The sequence below is a fragment of the Panthera uncia genome, chromosome D4, assembly GCF_023721935.1.
Source record: "Panthera uncia isolate 11264 chromosome D4, Puncia_PCG_1.0, whole genome shotgun sequence".
In the NCBI taxonomy this organism is placed as follows: Eukaryota; Metazoa; Chordata; class Mammalia; order Carnivora; family Felidae; genus Panthera; species Panthera uncia.
The window spans coordinates 18,133,643-18,152,143 of NC_064807.1; the positions used below are offsets into that span (position 1 = coordinate 18,133,643).

Below are 18,501 nucleotides of genomic sequence, written 5' to 3' on the forward strand. Positions count from 1 at the left end.
AAGGTCCAGCAGATATTTGGTTTAATGAATTAGTGAGTGTACTTATCTTTTACATGATGACATTACTGTATTTTTGCTTATAAGCTTCCTCAAATGGATTAAGGAACAAGAGGACTGACTGCAAAATGTACCTTTTAGTAATTAGGAAATACATGTTCATGATACAGCACCTAACACTAGATAAGACTTCAGTTACACTATGCATCTTCTTACATGTTTCTAACACTTTCTGGGCAGAATTTCTTTCATTGCTCTCTTTGGCAATGAAATGCTTATAGTTCCAAATTTTCAGCAGCACACTCCCCCTTCATCCAATTCCACAGGCTTTTCCTGGATTATAGAAGTGTTTCCTGGATTATAGCATGAAGTGTTTGCAAGCTATTTAAGATGTATTTTTGGACTGAGTTCTGGAGTTCTTGCGCTTTAAATTTATGGTGCTAGATTTAATAGCAGAATTTGTAGCTACTGTCTATCTGGCTTCCTCTAAATAATGCTACAGTAGCAAAATACCTCATTATGGCTTTTCCCTTTTCTGGGCATTTAGGCCTCTTATCAGTTTCCTTCCTTATAAGTTTACTTATACAAGTATTCTGAGGTATATTTCCAATGTTGTTAGTCAAATGCAAGGGGATCAGGTGGGGTGGCAGAGCAGAGTCAGTCACAAATGCCAGGTTCCAGCTCTGTTCCTGCAGAATATTAGTTACATCACCTTGGATCAATCCCTAATATCTTTGCTTCATTATTGTTAAGATTAAGAGATTCAATTGGTGAGTATATAATAAAGACCCTTCAAATATGAAATTATCTGAAAATAATTTATGAACTCATGTAAAATAAGATTTTACAGTTTTTTTGTTTTTTGTTTTGTTTTTTTTTTTTGCCAGGCATTCTACTTGCAAAGGCAAACCTTAACCTTAAAAAAAATTGGGTGACTATGTACAAAAAGTTACTAAAATGGTACAGGAATTAAGTGAAAGTCGTCAGAGGCATTATTTATTTGTGAAACTGTTACCCTTAAAAATTGCCAGTTATTTTACCAGCAAAAGATGGATTTGGGAACAGCAGAGGATTGCAAATGGGACAAGGCAAGACCACAAACAAAAGCCAGGGGGCATTATCTTATGACTTCCGGTTTGAACAAACGTCAGTTGGAGAGAAGAGTTCAGGGTGATGATGAGATACCCCTTATCATATGAGGGGTAGTTGATTTCTTGCAGGAGATGCAACGTCCCTCTTCCCCGGTTGGGGGCCTGTAATTGATGATTCTTTCCTGTTGAGATTCTTCTGTTAGGCTTATAATTGAGAATTCTTCCTGTAATTGACATTGAGTGCTAAGGCTCCCTAGCCTCTCTCCTAGCGTTGCTAGTCCACTTTAGCGAGGTTTCCCTTTCATGTTCAGGATGCAAAGAGAAAAAGTTCCAAGTTCACTCCTACATCTTAACCCCTTAGGAGGGTGGTGATTATAGTTCTCCAAACTTCACATCCAGCGTCTCTGTGACCTCAGGCATTTGACTGTATTTCTTATAAAAGACCAAATGGGGGTGGGATGGGGATGAAAGAAGAGTCCTCATTTTTTATTTAGTTAGGGTCATTCGGTAAGGCTCAAGGGGTGAGTCTAGGTCTCACAGTATTTCTTAAAGGGCGCTCCGCAGTTTCTGAACTGGTTGACTCTGAATCCCAAAGGACTCTAGGTGATGAAAGGAGGCTCCCTGTATATAACTTGACCAAAAAAAAGAGTGCCAAGTCAGATGCAGGGAAGGGGGGCGTGGCATTCCAGCACCGAGTTTACTCTTTACTGCCCGTCTACTTTCTGGCACTATTTGCAGCAAGGGATGTTAAGTCACCCTAAGAGCGTCGTGGCCTTGCCCTCCGAGCAGGGGGCGGGGCAATTACACGTGTCCAGACACAGGCTGGCCGGACGCAGGAACCTGTAATAATGTGGGAGAGCTCCTTGGGACCTTCCCTTACGACGCCTCCAGCCTGACCGCGAGAGTGCTGGAATCTGCCCACACCTTGGTTAGGTGCAGGTCCTACCAGTCCGCGAGTGGGGTCGTCTTCACTGTAGGGAGAGGCGCGTTCCCTGCTAGGTGTAACCGCCGCGCCCCACCCCGCCCCCCGCCGCGGGGCCGGACCCGGGGTCGACCGGCGAGGGCGGGGTCGGGAACAAACTGGCAGCTGCCTCCGCTCATCCTGTTGCCAGGCGACGGGGAAGAGGCGGGGCCAACACGTAAAAGAAGGCGGGTTCTGCAAGGAAACCGCAGGCGTCAGAGAAGCGGCCGCGCAGCCGCCCTTGCTCTTCTCTAGCAGGCGTGCCCGGGTCGGCGCCGCGCTCCGCCCCCGCCCTGGAGGCCGCTTTGCGCACGCGCGGAGCGAGCAGCCGCCTCCGCCCCTCGCAGGGCTCGCGGCGGGGCTGTGCGTCCGGCACTGGGGCAGCTCTAGTGGGAGCCGCCCGGGAGCCGGTGAACCGAGCGGTCTCGGGCGGCCAGGCGCTGGACGAAGGTGTGCGGTGGGCGGCTGCCGTGTCCACCGCGACTGAGGAAAATGGTGTTCGAGTCGGTGGTCGTGGATGTGTTGAACCGGTTCTTGGGGGACTATGTGGTGAACCTGGACACGTCCCAGCTCACTCTGGGCATCTGGGGAGGTAACGAGACCGCCGCCGCCCCCTCAATCTCGTTTTCCTCCCGGCCTTTGGTTTTCGGAGCCTCGGGCCCCTCGCTCGCTCGGCACCACCACCTGCCGCCGCCCTCCTCGGGGTTAAATTACGTAAAGCCAGGCGGCGGTTCCAGGGCCTCTGCCCGCAAGTTGTTTGTATTCTGGCAGGAGGGGGTTGGGGTCGGGGTGCGGGCTGTAACGTCCCCCTTTTCCGAGCCGGGCGGTTGAGGGGGCCCGCGGTGGATTCCGAGGGTGCGGGACACCGATTGCTCCCAGGCGTCCTTTTCTGCCCGTCGCCCCGCGCCGTCGAGCTTCAGCTGGGGGTGCGGAGGGGGGGGTGTCACAAGACGCCCGGGGGGCTTGTTCCCATCCCTGTCATTTTGTACCCCCGTGGGTTATGGCGAAGGCTCGGGAGAGCCCACGGAGTGTCGCACGTTGTCTCGCACGTGCAAGCAAGGCGCTGCGACCGAAGACGCCCTCTTCCTTCCCCAGCTCGGGTGTGTGGCTAACCCGCGGTGTCTTCTCGGCCCCGGTTCCTGGCCACCCCACCTGCATTCCCGGTTGCTGGCTTGCCTCCTGCCGGTAACAGAAAGCGAAACTCCTGGGCACGATTAACTCAAATGGTTGGTCAGGTGTTTCCAGTTCACAGCCTGACCCGGGAGTTAGGAGGAGGACAGAAACCTTACTTTGTATCCACTTACTCTGGTGCGCTGCCTTATTTGGAGCCTCATTTTTTACTGCTGCCATCTGTTTTTGTATTATCCCCTTTTTAAACATCCGTTGTAAGTTAGATTGCTTTTCCGTAGCAAGTGAATCTCTTGGGCCAAAGTTAGGGCTGTTTTTTTTGTTTGTTTGTTTGTTTGTTTTGTTTAATCGTTAATATGCACACACTTTCAGCCTCCTTCTAAGACACTCGTTTATCTTGAGTTTTCTCCTTTATGAAAGAGGGTGAGTAGGTAATTCTTTTGGTGGCGAGAACCTTGTTAGGGCTGTTGGTATCTGGTACCACGGGTAGAGCCAGCCTCCGCGAAGAAGGGACGTGAGCGCTAGCTCGGCATCTCCGGGTAGTATCGGAGACGTGAAGACTGTTGAATTTGTTCTTCTCACTCGCCGAGTAAAAATCATACGATCTGCCTTCACCCACTGCAGAAGGGAAGCCTTGCAAACATTTTGTGGTGTGTTTTGAATTGTAGTGGAGGGTTGCCGTAGAGGTTTGTGGAGGTGTGTGTCGAGTGTGATTTATGGATGAATTTGTTTAAAATTTAGGTGCGGTAAAATTGACTCGCGATGTAAAAGTTCTGCCTTTCTTGACAGACGCAGTGTTAAGGAATGTATCCACTGCCACAATCGTGATACCAAAAAGTTCCAACAAGACACCGAAGTTCCCCCAGCTGCCCCTTTTTAGTCCACCCTTCCCAGCCTCCATTTCTCCTGGCAGCCACTGATCTGTTTCCATCCCTACAGTTTTGTCTTTGCCTGAGTGCCATATAAGTGGAATTATGTGGTAGATAGCTTTTGGGGTCTTCTGTTTTTACTGAATTTCACTCCTTTCACTTTTTACACAAAATGAATTTGAGAGAGCCATCCGTGTGTTGCATGCACCAGTATTTCATTCCTGTATTGTTGAGCAGTAGTTGACTGTAGGAATGTGTTGCAAATGTTTATGTTTGCTGGTTTCCCTTTCTTGCCATTAGGAATAGAGAATAAACATGCGTGTACGGGTTTTTGTGTGAACATAAATTTTTATTTCCCTTGGGTTACTACCGAAGAGCGCAATTGTGAGGCCTTATGGTAAGTTAATATTTAATTTACGTGAAACTAAGCTGCTTTTCAAAGTGCCTGTGCCATTTTGCAATCTCACCAGCAGTGTAGTGTAGCACTGACTGCTCCACGCTTAGTGACTTTACACCCTCACTAGCACTTCGCATTGACCTTTCAGAAACTTTTTTTTTTTTTTAGCCATTTTACTAGGTGTATAGTGCTGAAGTATGGTGGTTTTAATTTGCATATCTAGTGATTAAAGATGTTGAGCATCTTCTCATGTTCTTTGCTGTCTGTGTAGTTTCATTGGTGAAGTGTTCAAATCTTTGGCTCCTTTTCAATTGGCTTCTTTTCTTTTTTTATTGAGATTCAATGTACCCATTAAAGTGGCATTTTAAAAATGGTACTTTAAAATGCCATTTAAAAAATGTTATTAATGTAGCTGACACACAATGTTAAATTGGTTTTAGGTATACAACAGTGATTCAACAATTCTGAAGATTATGTAATGCTCACCATGATAAGTATTACCATCTGTCACCTTACCATATTATTAAAGTATTATTTGGTTTTATTTTTTATTTTTTATTTTTTTAAGTAGGCTCCATGCCCAACATGGGGCTGGAACTCATGACCCTCAGATGAAGAGTCACATGCTGTACCGAATGAGCTAGCCAGGTGCTTCCATTATTACAGTATTATTAACTGCATTTCCTATGCTTTACTTTTCATCTTAAATTTACCCTTTTCAGATGTACAATTGAGAGTTTTTTAGTATAGCCACAAAATTGTGCCACTGTCGACACTAATTCCAGAACTTTTTCAACACCCCCAAGATAAACCTCCTGCCCAATAGCAATCACTCTCAAATTCTGTCCCCAACTTCCCGACCTCCACTCCAGCAACTTCTGATTTCCTTTATGTTTTCTATGGAGTCACCAATTCTGGACATTTCACTTACATGTAATCCTGCAACATACATGGCTTTTTGTTTCTGGCCTTTTTCACATAAATTTATATTTTCAAGCGTCATCTTGTAGGATGTATCATTTTATTTCTTTTTATGACTGAATAATATTCCATTTTATGGGTATATCACATTTTGTTTATTCATTGATCAGTTGATAGACATATAAATTATTCTTTTTGGTTTTTATGAATAATGCTGCTGTGAACATTCATGTGCAAGTTTTTTTGTGGGCATATGTTCTAAATTTTCTCGAGTATATGCCTAGGACTGGAATTGCTGAGTCACTTGATAACTCAGACTTTTTATAGCACTGTTGAACTCTTTTCCAAAGTATTTTCTTATTGTTAAGTGTTGAGAGTTCTTTACATGTTACGTATATGAATCTTTTGTCAGAAAGAAAATCTGAAAATGTATTCTCCCAGTCTCTTCCAAGTCTGTCTTTTGCAAAGCAGAAGTTTTAAATTTTGATCAAGTCCACTTCAAAAACTTTTCATGAGTCATGCTTTTGATGTATCTATGAAATCTTAGCCTTCCCTGAAATCACAAAGATTTTCTCCTGTGTTTTCTTATACAAGATTCATAATTTTATATTTTATGTTTAGATTTCGGATCCATTTTTGTAAAAGTTGTCAAGGTTGAAGGTTGACATTCATTTGTTGGCATGTGGATGCAAATGTTCAATTGTACCATCTGCTGAAAAAATCCTTTCTTCATAGAATTATTTTTGTACTTTTGTAAAAAAAAAAAATTAGAGTTTATATTGCGTGGGTTTATTTTTGCATTGTCATCTGTTTGAATAATATGTGTGTCCATCCTTTGACCAATACCACTCTTGTCTTGATAACTCTAGCTAATAGTAAGTCATGAAATTAGGTAGTGTGATTCTTCCAACTTTGGTGTTAACAAAAATTTTAAAACAACATATCAGTGTTTTATATATAGAAGTTGGTTATATTTTGATAAGCAGAGCTTTATTTTATTTTTTAGGGAACTCATGCAAATGGGGAGAGAGGCAGAATCCTTTTTTTTTTTTTAATGTTTATTTTTTGAGAGAGTATGAGCAGGGAAGGGGCAGAGAGAGGGAGATACAGGATCTGATCATGTAGGGCTCAAACCCACAAACTGAGATCATGCCTTGAGACCAAGTTGGTTGCTTAACCTACTGAAACGCCAAGGCGCCTTGGTAGACAGAATCAAAATCTTAAGCAGGCCTCATGCACAGTTCAGAGGGTGATGCAGGGCATGGTTCCAGGTTCATGACCGGACCTCACATCAAGAGTTCGATGCTCAACTGTCTGAGCTACCCAGGTGCCCTAGTGAAACTTTAAGAGCTTTTTGTTAAATTCTCCAAGGATTGATTGATTATTTACTTATTTATTTATTTAAATTGTTTGTAATGTTTATTTTTGAGAGAGAGCATGAGAGGGAGAGGAGCAGAGAGAGGGAGACACAGAATCTGAAGCAGGCTCTGAGCTGTCACCGCAGAGCCTGACTGAGCCACCCAGGCGCTCCTCCCTCCTTTGAGAATTTAAAAAGCAGTAATTTTAATAAACTTTTAAAAAGTTATTTGAAAATTTCAATAATAGAAACTAGATGCTTAGGAAAATTGTTAAGGTTATGGAGTTAATATTTTATGGTCTAATGTCAGAAGGACGTTTGGTTTTAAATATATGCTTTTGCTGGGTGTGTGTAATAATCCAGCTAATTGCACTCTTAGCATATTAATAGTGTTAGTGTTCAGGAATTAGATGGATGATTTCAAACCTAATAATGGGTAGTGCTTTGAAAATGTTTCTGAGGTAATTTTTTTTGGAAATGAGAATCCATTTTTCCTTAGAAACTTGGTTATACACGAATGAAGAGTTTCCAAAAACGTATTTAATTATAATGTAGCAGAATAGTGCTACTATACTGGGCCCTACAGGAAGTAGACTGAGTGCTGGAAGCATCTGTTTTATGAAGGAGAAAGAGGAATTGAGCTTTTTCTCACACTCTTGATGAATTTTGATGTTGAGAAAGTACTTTTTATACACCGCTATTAATCCTCCACCGTTTTGTATGTCATCTACTTAGGTAGGTGGTAGTACTTCATTGATTGATCTGACATTAATCTCCCACCTTTTCTTTTTTTTCTCTTTTTAAAAAACAATTTTTTAAAATGGTTATTTATTTTTGAGAGAGACGGAGACAGAATGCTAGTGGGTTAGGGGCAGAGAGAGAGGGAGACACAGAATCGGAAGCAGGGTCCAGGCTCTGAGCCGTCAGCACAGAGCCCGACACGGGGCTCGAACTCACGAGCCGGTGAGATGATGACCTGAGCCGAAGTCGGACGCTCAACCGACTGAGCCACCCAGGCACCCCAATCTCCCACCTTTTCTAAGCTGGCATTTCGTGTTTCCTTCAAGAGCTAGGCTGCATCAGAATCAGCCATATGTGTTCCTTAGACATACAGATTTCTGAACTGCTTTCCAGACTTAATAATTCTTTTATCTGGAGTAGGACACCGAAATCTTTTCTTTTTTGTTTTTCTGTTTTTTTTTTTAAAAAACGTCATGAGATTGTCATGTACAACTAGGTGCATTTTAAGAGCACTTTGGGGCACCTGCGTGGCTCAGTCGGTCAAGCGTCCCACTTTGGCTGGGGTCATGATCTCGCGGTCCATGAGTTCGAGCCCCACGTTGGGCTCTGTGCTGACAGCTCAGAGCCTGGAGCCTGTTTCAGATTCTGTGTCTCCCTCTCTCTCTAACCCTCCCCCGTTCATGCTGTGTCGCTCTCTGTCTCAAAAATAAATAAACGTTAAAAAAAAAAAACCACTTTGAGGGCAAATGTATTAGAAACTCAAGAGGCAGAAGCAGTAATAAAGATGGCTCGTGATAGAACTCTTTCTTGTTTTCTCTAAAATGGTACTCAAATTTTGCAGGTTTTTTTTTTTTTTTTGGTGGTGGTTGTTATGCCTGATAATGTTATGTAACGTTAGAAACTGATTTCTTTTTTTTAAAAACTAACTTGGATATTTTATTTTTGAAATGTTACTTTCCCAGTTTTCCCTTTATAACAGAGTTTAATGGTCAGTGGCCACTTACTACATATCCCCAGTATACTATTCGCTCTGTAGGATGATGAAGATTCAGGGCACAATTCCTGATATGAAGGAGTCATTCTTTTATGAAAGGAATATATTGGGAGTGCTGAACAGATGTTTGTTGAGATCTAGTGGTAATTACCAATTATAATTCCTTAAATACTATTTTTACCTTTACATTCTGAGAAACTTTTATAGAATGTTAGAGCTGAAAGGGAACATTTAATGTGAAAAGTGTTAAATACAGAATTAAAAGATTTTGCAGTCTACATCCATATTCCTGTAATCTAGATGGTACCACGAATTATGTATTAACAGCTTTATTGAAACATAACTGACATAGTAAAAGCACATATTTAAAGTCTACAGTTTGGTAAACTTTGACATGTGTGCACTTGGGAAATAGTCATCATGACCAAGATGACGAAATATCCATCACACTCGAAAGTTTTTTTGGCCATCTCCAGAGGCATCCAATATTCTGATTTTTTTTTTTTTTTCCTACCATACATACCTATACCTCTATTTCTGGCTTGCTGAATGTGGTTTTTATCCTCCAAGAATGTGTGTTGGGTTTTGTAAACTGGTTTTTCTCTATTGATATGATCATAGGGTGTCTCTTCTTCAGCCTGTTGATGTAATGGATTATATTAATTGATTTTTGAATGTTGAATGAGTCTTTCATACCTGGAATAAATTCCACCTGGTCTTGGTATATAATTATTCTTACACATTGTTGGATTTAATTTGATACTTAGTTGATTTTTGCATCTGTGTTCATGAGAGATAGTGGTCTGTAGCTTTTTTTCTTGTCATGTGTTTATCTGGTTTTGGTATTAGGGTAATGCTGAACTCATAAAGTGAGTTAGGAAGTGTTCCCTCTGCTTCTGTTTGCTAGAGGAGATTTCGTTGGGGCTTGGTATCATTTTTTCCTTAAATGTTTGGTTTAGAAAGTTAGTGAAACCATCTGGGCGTTATGCTTTCAGTTTTGAAAGATTATTAAGTATTGAATCAATGTCTTTAATAGATACAGGCCTATTTTGGTATCTTTTTTATCATGTGTGAGTTTTGCTAGAATATATCTTTTGAGGAATTGTTACAAGTTTTGTGAGCAGGTTTGCATTCCTGTGTTATCCTTTTACTGTCCATAGAATGAGTAATGATGGCCCTTCCTTTCATTTGTGATACTAGTAATTTGTGTCTTTTCTGTCATAGTTAACTTGGCTAGAGGGTTATCAATTTTGTTGATCTTTTCAGAGAACCATCTTTTGGTTTCATTAGTTTTTCTCTGGATTTTTCTGTATTGAATTTCATTGATTTCTGCTCTAATTCTTCTTTTCTTCTGCTTACTTAGGATTTCATTTGCTCTTCTTTCCCTAGATTCCTAAGGTGGAAGCTAGAGTATTGATTTTAGATCTATCTTCTTTTCTAATATATGCAGTCAGTGGTGTAAATTTCTGAGCCCTCCTTTTGCTGCATGTCAAATTTTGAGAGCTGTATTTTCATTTGATTCAAGATACTTTTCAGTTTCTTTTGAGACTTCTTTGACTTCTATGTTATTTTAAATTAGTATTTGCCAAATCTTCAGGTATTTTGGGAGTTTCTACCTTTTTTTTTTTTTTTTGTTACCGATTTCTAGTTTAAGTCCATTGTTGTCTGAAAGCAAATTTTGTAAGACTTTTATTCCTTTAAATTTGTTAAGATATGTTTTATGGACCAGAGTTTGGATTATTGTGCTGAATGTTCTGTGTGAGCTTGAAAAGAATATGGGGCACCTGGGTGGCTCAGTTGGTTAAGCATCCGACTTAGGCTCAGGTCATGATCTCATGGCCCGTGAGGCCCGTGAGTTTGAGCCCCACATCGGGCTCTGTGCTGACAGCTCAGAACCTGGAGTCTGCTTCAGATTCTGTGTCTTCCCCTCTGTCTGCCCCTCCCCTGCTCATGCTCTGTCTCTGTCTCAGAAATTAATAAACATTAAAAAAAATTAAAAAAGAAAAATAGATATTCTGCTATTGTTGGAAGAAATGTTCTACAAATTTTAATTAGATCTCTTTGCTTTTAATTTGTTTATGCCTTTATGTCTAGAGTGGGTTTCTTGCAGGTATCTTATTGTTAGGTTTTGTTTTTGTTATCCACTGTGTCGGGTTTTGTCTTTTCATTGGTATATTCAGACCATTTATATTTAAAGTGATTATTGATATAGTTGGGTTGATGGTTATCTATTTGTAGCTCTTTTCTATTTCTTGTATGTATGTCTTTGCTTTTTAAAATCTTCCCCTCTTTTTTCTGCCTCTTCTGGTTTTAATTAAGCTTTTCTATGATTTCCTTTTTTTCCTCTCCTATTATACCAAATTTATTATTTACCACAGGCTTACCAAATTTATTATTTATTTTTCATTTGATTATTATTATTTTAGTGGATGCTTTGGGATTGCAATATGCATTTAAAACTAATCTACGTCTGGAGCACCTGGGTGGCTCAGTCAAACATCCACCTCTTGATTTTGGCTCAGATCATGATCTTGTGGTTCGTGAGTTTGAGCCCTGCATCTGTCCCCAAGCTCATAGCATGGAGACTGCTTGAGATTCTTTCCCTCTCTCTTAAATCAATAAACAAACAGACAAAAAATGAAACTAATCAAAGTCCAATCAAATAAAGCTATATTGCTTCAGAGCTAGTGAAGGCACCTTATAAGATTATTGTACTCATTTGCTTTTGCCATTCATTTCACTTATCCATAAGCTGTACCTACCCAGTGCACTGTTGCTATTATTATTTTGAACAGTTTTCCATTAAGGAAAATAAAAGGCTTAATTTTACCTTTATTCCTTTTCTCATGCTCTTACAGATCTGAGTTTGTGACCTATATTTTCCTTCTCTGTGAAAACTTTTAACATTTCTTGCAAGGGAGGTCTGCCAAAAAATGCCATCAGGTTTTGTTTGCCTGAGAAACTATTTCTTTTGCATCTCCACCACTTAAAAATAATGTGGTAAAATACAACATAAAATCATCTTAATGATATTTTAATTTCAGGTGTACAGTATATTGATTCAACAGTTCGGTACATTACTCAGTGTTCACCCTAAGCATAGCCACCATCTGTCATCAAACAACATTTTTGCAACATTATTGACTATATTCCCTTTGTTGTACTTTTCATCTCTGTGACTTACTTATTTTGTAACTGGAAGTTTGTACTTAATCACCTTCACCTATTTTGCCCATCCCGCCCCCCGACCTACCTCTCCTCAAGCAGCCATCGGTTTGTTCTCTGTATTTAAGAGTCTTGGTTTTTTTGTTTCACTGGTTTGTTTTTTAGATTCCACGTGTAAGTGACATCATGGTATTTGTCTTTCTCTCACTTGTTTCACTTAGCATAATACCCTGTAGCTCCATCCGTATTGTCGCAAATGGTAAGGTCTCATTCTTTATTATGGCTGAGTAATATTCGTGTGTAGGTGTGTGGGTGTGTGTATCCATTTATCTGATGGATGCTTGGTTGCTTCCATATGTTAGCTATTGTAAATGATGCTGCAGTAAACATAGAGCTGCATTTTTTTTTTTTTTTTTGAATTCGTGTTTTTGGGTAAATACTAGTGGAATTACTGGATCATATAGTATCTCTTTTTTAAATTTTTTGAGGAACCTCCATATTGTTTTCCATAGCAGCTGCACCAATTTACATTCCTACCTACAGTGTACGAGGGTTCCTTTTCCTTCACATTCTCATCATCACTTGTTATTGTCTTTTTGATTCTAGCCTTTCTGACAGGTGGGAGGTGATATCTCATTGTGGTTTTGATTTGCATTTCTCTGATGATGAGTGATGAGCATCTTTTCATGTGTCTGTTGGTCATCTGTCTTCTTTGGAAAAAAAATGTCTCTTTAATTCTTTTGCCATTTTAAATCAGATTAGTATTAGTGTTTTTGCTGTTGGGTTGTAGAAGTTCTTCATAAAGTTTGGATATTAACCAAACTTTGGATATTATCCAAAGGGATATTAACCCTTTATTGGATATATCCTTTGAAAATATCTTTTCAGTAGGTTGCGTTTTTGTTTTGTCGATGGTTTCCTTTGCTGTGGAAAAGCTTTTTATTTTGGTGTGGTCCCGATATTTATTTTTGCTTTTGTTTTCCTTGCCTTAGGACACAGATCTAGAAAAATGTTTCTGTGGTGATGTCAAAGAAAATACAGTCTGTGGTTTCTTCAGGAGTTTTATGGTTTCGGGTTGCACATTTAGGTCTTTAATCTACTTTTGAGTTATTTTTATGCTGCAATAAAGTGCTCCAGTTTCATTCTTTTACAGTAGCTGTCCAGTTTTCCTAGTACGATCTGTTGAAGAGGTTGTCTTCTCTCCATTGTATATTCCTGACTGTTTTGTCATAGATTAATTGACCATGTAAGTGTGGGTTTATTTCTGGGCTCTCTATTCTGTTCCATTGATCTATGTGTATATTTTTGTGTCAGTACCATGCTGTTGTGATTACTATGACTTCATAGTATACCTTGAAATCTGGAATAGTGATAGCCCCAGCTTTCTTCTTTCTCAAGATTGCTTTGGCTGTTCAGGCTTTTTTTTGGTTCCATACAAATGTTAGGATTATTTGTTTTAGTTCTTTGAAAACTGCTCTTAGTAATTTTATAGGGATTGTGTTGAACCTATAGATTGCTTTTTGTAGTGAGATTTTAATGATAATCTTCCAATCCATGAGCATGGACTATTTTCCCATTTGTTGGTGTTTTCTTTCTTTCATCAGGGTTTTATAGTTTTCAGAGTATCAGTCTTTCATCCTTTTGGTTGGGTGTATTCTTATGTACTTTATTGTTTTTGGTGATTGTAAATGGAATTGTTAATTTTTCTTTCTGCTACTTTGTTATTACTGTATACTGTATAGAAATGCAGATTTCTGTGTATTAATTTTGTATCCTGCAACTTTACTGAATTCACTTATCAGTTCTAACAGTTTTTTTTGTTAGTCTTTAGGGTTTTCTTTTTTTTTATTTTTTTAATGTTTTTATTTATTTTTGAGACAGAGCACAAGTTGGGGAGGGTCAGAGAGAGGGAGACACAGAATCTGAAGCAGGCTTCAGGCTCCGAGCTGTCAGCACAGAGTCCGACATGGGGCTCGAACTCACCGACTGTGAGATCATGACCTGAGCTGAAGTCGGATGCTCAACTGACTGAGCCACCCAGGCGCCCCAGTCTTTAGGGTTTTCTATATACAGTATCATGTCCTCTGCAAGTAGTGAAAGTTTCACTTCTTCCTTGCTAATGTGAATGCCTTTTATTTCTTTTTCTTGTCTTGAGTAGTAAGACTTCCAGTACTATGTTGAATGAAAGAGTGGAGATCCTTGTTTTGTTCCTGGTTTTAGAGGAAAAGCTCCTAGTTTTTCGCTAGTGAGTATGATGTTAGTTAGCTTGTAGGTTTTTGATATATGGCTGTTATTATGTTGGGGTATATTCCCTCTAAATCTTTCATTGTTGATGGATATTGGATTTTGTCAACACATTTTTTTCTACATTTACTGAGGTGATCCTTGGGCTTTTATCTCTTTTGTTAATGTGAGGTACCACACTAATTGATTTGTAAATATTAAACCACTCTTGCATCAGTGGAATGACTCGTGCTCAGTTGTGGTCAGTGATTTTTTAAACTGATAAGAACAGATACTACACTTGATCTTAGCCAAAAGGCCAAGAAGCGATGGGGTCAGTGATTTTTTTAAATGTATCATTGGATTTAGTTTGCTGATATTTTGTTGAGGATTTCTGTATCTGTGTTCATCAGTAATATTGGCTTGTGGTTTTCTTTTTTTGTAGTTTCTTTGTTTTTGGTATCAGGGTATTGCTGGCCTGGTAGAATGAATTTGGAAGTTTTCCTTTCTTTTTAAATTTTTGGAATAGTTGGAGAAGAATAGTATTAACTCTTTAGATGTTTGGTAGAATTCACCTTTGAAGCCATAAGCCATAGACTTTTGCTTTTTGGGAGTTATGTGATTACTGATTCAATTTCCTTACTAGTAATCACTTTGTCAAAATTTTCTATTTACTTCTGATTTACTTTTGGAAGATTGTATGTTTTTAGGAATTAAAATTTTTTTTAACGTTTATTTATTTTTGAGACAGAGAGCATGAGTGGGGGAGGGGCAGAGAGAGAGGGAGACACAGAATGCGAAGCAGGCTCCAGGCTCTGAGCTGTCAGCACAGAGCCCAATGTGGGGCTCAAACTCACGAACCGTGAGATCGTGACCTGAGCCGAAGTCGGACACTTAACCGACTGAGCCACCCAGGCACCTCTGTTTTTAGGAATTTAAAGAATGAAGTATGCCTATTTATTTATTTTTAAATGTTTATTCATTTTAGAGAGGAAAGAGCATGAGTGGGGGAGGCGCAGAGAGCGGGGGACGGAGGATCCAAAGTGGGCTCTGAGCTGACAGCAGTGAGCCTGATGTGGGGCTTGAACTCACTAACTGTGAGATTATGATCTGAATGGCAGTTGGATGTTCAACTGACTGAGCCACCTGAGTGCCCTGAGTATGCCTTTTATTTTTTTAATTTTTTAATGTTTGAAAATAATTTATTTTGAGAGAGCGCACACAAGCAGGGGAGGTGCAGAGAGAGAGAGAGAGAGAGAGAGAGAGGGAGACAGAGAATCCAAGTGGGTTCCACACTGTCAGCGCAGAGCCTGATGGAGGGGCTCGGACTCAGGAACTGTGAAATCATGACCTGAGCTGAAACCAAGAGTCGGATGCTTAACTGAGCCATCTAGGAACCCCCCAAAGTATGTCTTTTTAAAATGAAAAATACTTTAATATTTTAATTTTACTCCTTAAATGTTTTTTTAGGAGCTGTGGCCTTGAAGAATCTTGAAATTAAAGAAAATGCTCTGGTAGGTTTTGAGTATAAAAAAATGTGTAATGTCTGCATTTAACTGTATATAGACTTTTTGATTTACTTCGTCATTTTAAATTATTCAAGCTTGTGAAAATTTTTAAAAAGAATTTTTGCAAAATGTGTATTTTACAAAGTAGACTTTTAATCTCCTTTAAAAGCACAGAGTATAATTTTCCCCATTTAAAAATGCTTCCAATTTTTTTCTTTCTATATGATTTTATTTTAAATGGTTAATTTATCTTTCCAGTTGTCTTCAAGTTTTAATACCATGGTAACGATTTTTTTTTTTTTTACTATAGAATTCAGTGGTATTAATTACATTCATGATGCTATACAATCATTAAGCCCTGTCTTTTTTTCTGTAACTTTTTCATTGGGTCAAAGGGACTCCTATAACAATTAAGAAGTAATGCCCTATTCCGCCTCTTTGTAGACCTTGCTAACCTTTAATCTACTTTCCGCTTCTATGAATTTGCTTGTTGTACCTCGTGAGTGAGATCCTGCCATGTTTGTCATACCGTGTTTGACACATTTCACTTAGCTAATTCCTCTAAGGTTTGTCTGTTGTTTTTATCGGGACAACATTTCATTTTGTGGCTGAGTAATATTCCAGTGTATCTTGATGCCACGTTTTGTTTATCCATTGATACCTTGATAGACACTTGAGTTGTTTCTGCCTTTTGGCTCTTGTGAATAATGCTGCTGTAACACTGGCATACACATGTCTGTTCAGTTCCCTGTTTTCAATCCCTGTGGGTAAATGCCTACCAGTGGAATTGCTGGGTTTTATGGTAATTTTATGTTTAATGTTTTTAAGAACTGCCACTCCATTTTCCATACTAGTTGACCCATCTTATATTCCTACTACCAATGCATATAGTGTCCACTTTCTCCACATCCTTGCTAACATTTACTTATCTTTTTAAATCTTTCTTTTTTTTTCATTTTATCTTAAGTACAGTCTACTCCCCGAGGTGGGGCTGGAGCTCCCGACCCCAAGATCAGAGTCACTGGAGCTCCTGACCCCAAGATCAGAGTCACATGCTCTACCAGCTGAGCCAGCTAGGCACTGTTTTTGGTTTTCTGATTATACCCCTCCTAATAGACCTAAAGTGGAATCTCATTTTGGTTTCTCTTAGCATTTCCCTCATGACTAGTGAGGCTGAGCATTTTTTCATGTGCTTATTGGCCATTTGTATATGTTCTTTGGATCTGTCTGTTGAAAATAGTTGCTGATTTTTTAGTCAAGTTTTTGTTTGCTTGTTTGAATTGCATTTCTTTATGTATTCTTGATATTTTCCCTTATCAGATACATGATTTGCAAAATTGACCCCCATTCTTTGTGTTGCCTTATGCCTCTGTTGATAGTGTCCTTTGATGCACTAAAGTTTTTAATCTTGGTGAAATTTAATCCATCTCTTTTTTTTTTTCTTTTGTTGTTTGTGTCTTTGGTGTGCTGTTCAAGAAATCATTGCCAAATCTAATGTCAAGAAGATTTTACCACATGTTTTCTTCTAAGGGTTTTGTAGTTTTAGTTCTTGTGTTTAGGTCTTATGTCCATTTTGAATTAATTTTTATATATGGTTATGAGGTAAGGGCTTAACTTCATTCTTGGGTGTGGATGTCCAGTGTTCTCAGCACCACTTATTGAAAAGGTTGCCCTTTTCCCCATTCGATGGGGAGAAATTCTTTTGAGGTTTTTTGCAAAGTGGAGTTTTAACCTCCCTGTAAGGACAAACTGATGATAAAATTTCCCACTTAATTTTCCCCTCAGACAGTATAAAAGCAGTATGATTTTGGTAAGGGTAACTTAGGTCTTCTCTATTACTGTCGAACTTTCTCCCTATTTATTTAAAAATGATCAGTCTCCCTGAATGTTACGGAGTTGAGAATAGTGTGACAATTAAGTATTTACAAATTTAAATAAGTGTTGATGGTAAAGAGAAGGTGCAAGTTAACTGAATCCCTTTAAGTAATTGTGGGAAGAAAAAAATAGTCTTCTGTTTTGTTGGCCTGTATATATACTAATATTTTATATGTATATATATGTTTTGTAGAGTCAACTGGATGTACCATTTAAAGTTAAAGTTGGTCATATAGGTAAGCTGTGTTTATTATTTGAATGTCCTTGCTGGACTTGCAGTAAGAATGATATGCTTCGTATCTCTTTAATGTGATATTGTTAATGTTTCTGAGCACTAATTGAAAATCATGTGTTTTCGTCTGGGTAGAGCTTAGTAGCGTAACTTAAAGATACTGTGTGGTCCATGTATCCCTTGTTTAAAAACTATGAAATTATACATTTACTAGGTGTTAAAAATGAGTGGAGAGCCAGTGTGTTAAATCCAGTAGCATAACTGTCTCTGTTTCTTAGGTTTCTGACTAGTTACTGCTGTCTTCCAATCATGGATGTCTGCTGTAAGGAGTAGGGTCTGGATCATCCAGGCAATGTGACTCGGAATGAGTCAGAAACTTAGTTTCTGAGGTTGTTTGCATACCTGTGTCCTAGCAGCTGTCATTCTCTAATATTATTTTATTTTTTTCTACTAGACAATAAGTTTCTTAGTGTTTATTCTCACCACTTGGTACGATACCTGACATATAGTAGGGACACAATTTGTTGAGTGAAGGAAGTACCCATTTCCAAATGAGTGTACGGCATTATAATCAGTTTTATAGGAACGTATTTTCCCCTTGCTATTACTGGGTGTTGTTAATCTTATTGATCCTTCAGAGTTTCCTGCATTTAGCATGTGGAATTACATATATAGTAAATATAAATATATGCGTATTTTGAAAACAGTTGTACTTATGTGGAAGATTTTTGGAATTGTCTTTGTTTTATATTTTTGTGTATTACAAATTTTCTAGAAATCTGTACTTTTAGAAATGAGAATTTCTGGTAATGATGAGAAGAAAAGGTTTTTTTTTTTTTTTAAAGATTTAATGGTGAAAGTGCTACATTATTAACTTTGTGTCTATTTCTTTGATTATTAATGCTATTTTGTCACTGTTATCTGTTCTTTTATTTACTTTTTTGGATTATTAATATATGTGATACATGTGTGTGAGCAGTCTGATACATTTATAAATTGTATCAGATTTGTCGGAATTATTATTTTTTCTAATGGGTTTATT

At 38.8% G+C, this 18,501-nt stretch overlaps 1 protein-coding gene and 1 pseudogene across 6 annotated transcripts in view; one reads left to right on the forward strand and one right to left on the reverse strand.

Annotated features, from left to right (window-relative positions):
- The first annotated feature begins 2,347 nt into the window (after positions 1 to 2,347).
- The window catches only part of VPS13A (vacuolar protein sorting 13 homolog A), a 257,663-nt gene continuing 241,509 nt past the window's right edge, over positions 2,348 to 18,501 (forward strand). For 4 of the 6 annotated variants that reach the window (XR_007458693.1, XM_049633762.1, XM_049633775.1 and 1 more), the window contains exons 1-3: positions 2,349 to 2,641; positions 15,315 to 15,358; positions 17,421 to 17,463. Coding sequence is in view for 5 of the 6 variants with exons in the window: in XM_049633762.1 (XP_049489719.1) it covers positions 2,542 to 2,641; positions 15,315 to 15,358; positions 17,421 to 17,463 (187 nt within the window). In the remaining variant the exon portion in view is untranslated. Of the gene's footprint in view, positions 2,642 to 10,484; positions 11,881 to 15,314; positions 15,359 to 17,420; positions 17,464 to 18,501 lie in introns of those variants that run through there. The other 2 variants (XM_049633783.1, XM_049633767.1) reach the window with 2 other exon arrangements.
- LOC125928191 (uncharacterized) lies at positions 14,032 to 14,175 on the reverse strand (annotated as a pseudogene).